Source organism: Vombatus ursinus, unplaced genomic scaffold (assembly GCF_900497805.2).
Source record: "Vombatus ursinus unplaced genomic scaffold, bare-nosed wombat genome assembly UNPS02000173.1, whole genome shotgun sequence".
Classification (NCBI taxonomy): domain Eukaryota; kingdom Metazoa; phylum Chordata; class Mammalia; order Diprotodontia; family Vombatidae; genus Vombatus; species Vombatus ursinus.
The window spans coordinates 1,742-2,983 of NW_020939951.1; the positions used below are offsets into that span (position 1 = coordinate 1,742).

Sequence of the window (1,242 nt, forward strand, 5' to 3'; positions counted from 1 at the left end):
AATGCCAAAGTATCTCCTACTCAGTAATCTCGTCAAAATTTCTAGTCTGGAGGTGGGGAAAGGGAAGGAAGAATAAAATAATAAAACTTATCAGAATGGAAAGAGAGATACTGGGGCAATTTTAACATAGTCTACTTAAGTTGTTGTTTCATTTTTTCCTTCTTCACCAGAAGTTTTCCCTATCAAGTGGAGAACTTTGCCATAATTATACAGATCTATCAGTGGCTTCTCTGTATTCGTGTTCACTATGTTTTAAATGACGTTAGGAAACAGCAGGGTGTAAGGTACTACTGCCTAACTCTTTAAATTTAAACCTCGTCTAACAACTAGAAAATATACCTCGTAAAAGCAACGGGGAGGGACTCTTGCCAGTGACCTCCCCGACACAAAACGCGATCTGCCTCCGGCCAGCTCGTCGCCACGCTGCGGGCGGCCCCAGCCAGGGGCACCCCGGCGATGGAAAGCGTCGTCCGCCCCGGGCTTTCCCTATCTACTCCGGGGCAGGCCGGACCCCCTGCCTCCCCGCTCCCGATCGCCCGGGCCCAATCGCATCCCGGCGCCGCCGCCGCCGCTGCCCCGGGGCTGGTCCCCGCGCGTGACGCGCTCGCTCAGCGGCATCCGGGCGAGCATCAGCGCGGCCCCCTCTCGGGGACCCCCACAAAGAGGTGTCCCCTACGCGAGAAGTTTCCAAAACTACCCCCGGGGCGCCGAGCAAACTTTCCCACCAAAGTTACGGGAATCCGCGTCCGCCCGAGCCCCGAGAGCCCCGCGACGCTCCAGCTCCGCTCGGGGGCTTCCGACGACCCAGAGCTCGGGGGAAGGGCCCCGCGGCTCCCTCGGGTGCCCGAGGCGCAGAGGCCGGGCACCGGCCTGAGGAGCCCCCCGCCTCCGCAGGGGAAGGGAAGGGGTCCGGGCGGGGGCCGCCGCCGCCGCCGCCCCGTTACTCGGAGCTCGGCAATGGCGCCCGCCGGGCCTCGGCCCCTTCCTGCCCTTCCGCGCCACTCACTGGCTGCGCCGCTTCATGTGACCAAACACCCCCCTCCCAGGTCCGGTCCGGTCCGGCCCGGTACCTTTGTGTCAGCCCGTCCGCTGGTTCGTTCGCAGCGGCCGCCGCCGAGCCCCCCAACGCTACCGCGGCCCGCCCCGCCCGACCCCGCCCCGCCGTCGCCGCCGCCGCGGCCCCGGGCTCACCTCAGGCTCCGCCGCCCCCCGCGCCCGCGCCCGCGCCCGCGACCTCCGCCT

At 64.8% G+C, this 1,242-nt stretch overlaps 1 protein-coding gene across 1 annotated transcript; it reads left to right on the top strand.

The window, feature by feature from the left end:
• Positions 1 to 411: 411 nt before the first annotated feature.
• Positions 412 to 1,225, top strand: LOC114029682 (translation initiation factor IF-2-like; the record flags this gene model as incomplete). Its single annotated transcript, XM_027844600.1, has 1 exon — positions 412 to 1,225. A coding segment is annotated over one exon (814 nt), but the record flags the coding sequence as incomplete, so codon positions are not given.
• Positions 1,226 to 1,242: the final 17 nt, after the last annotated feature.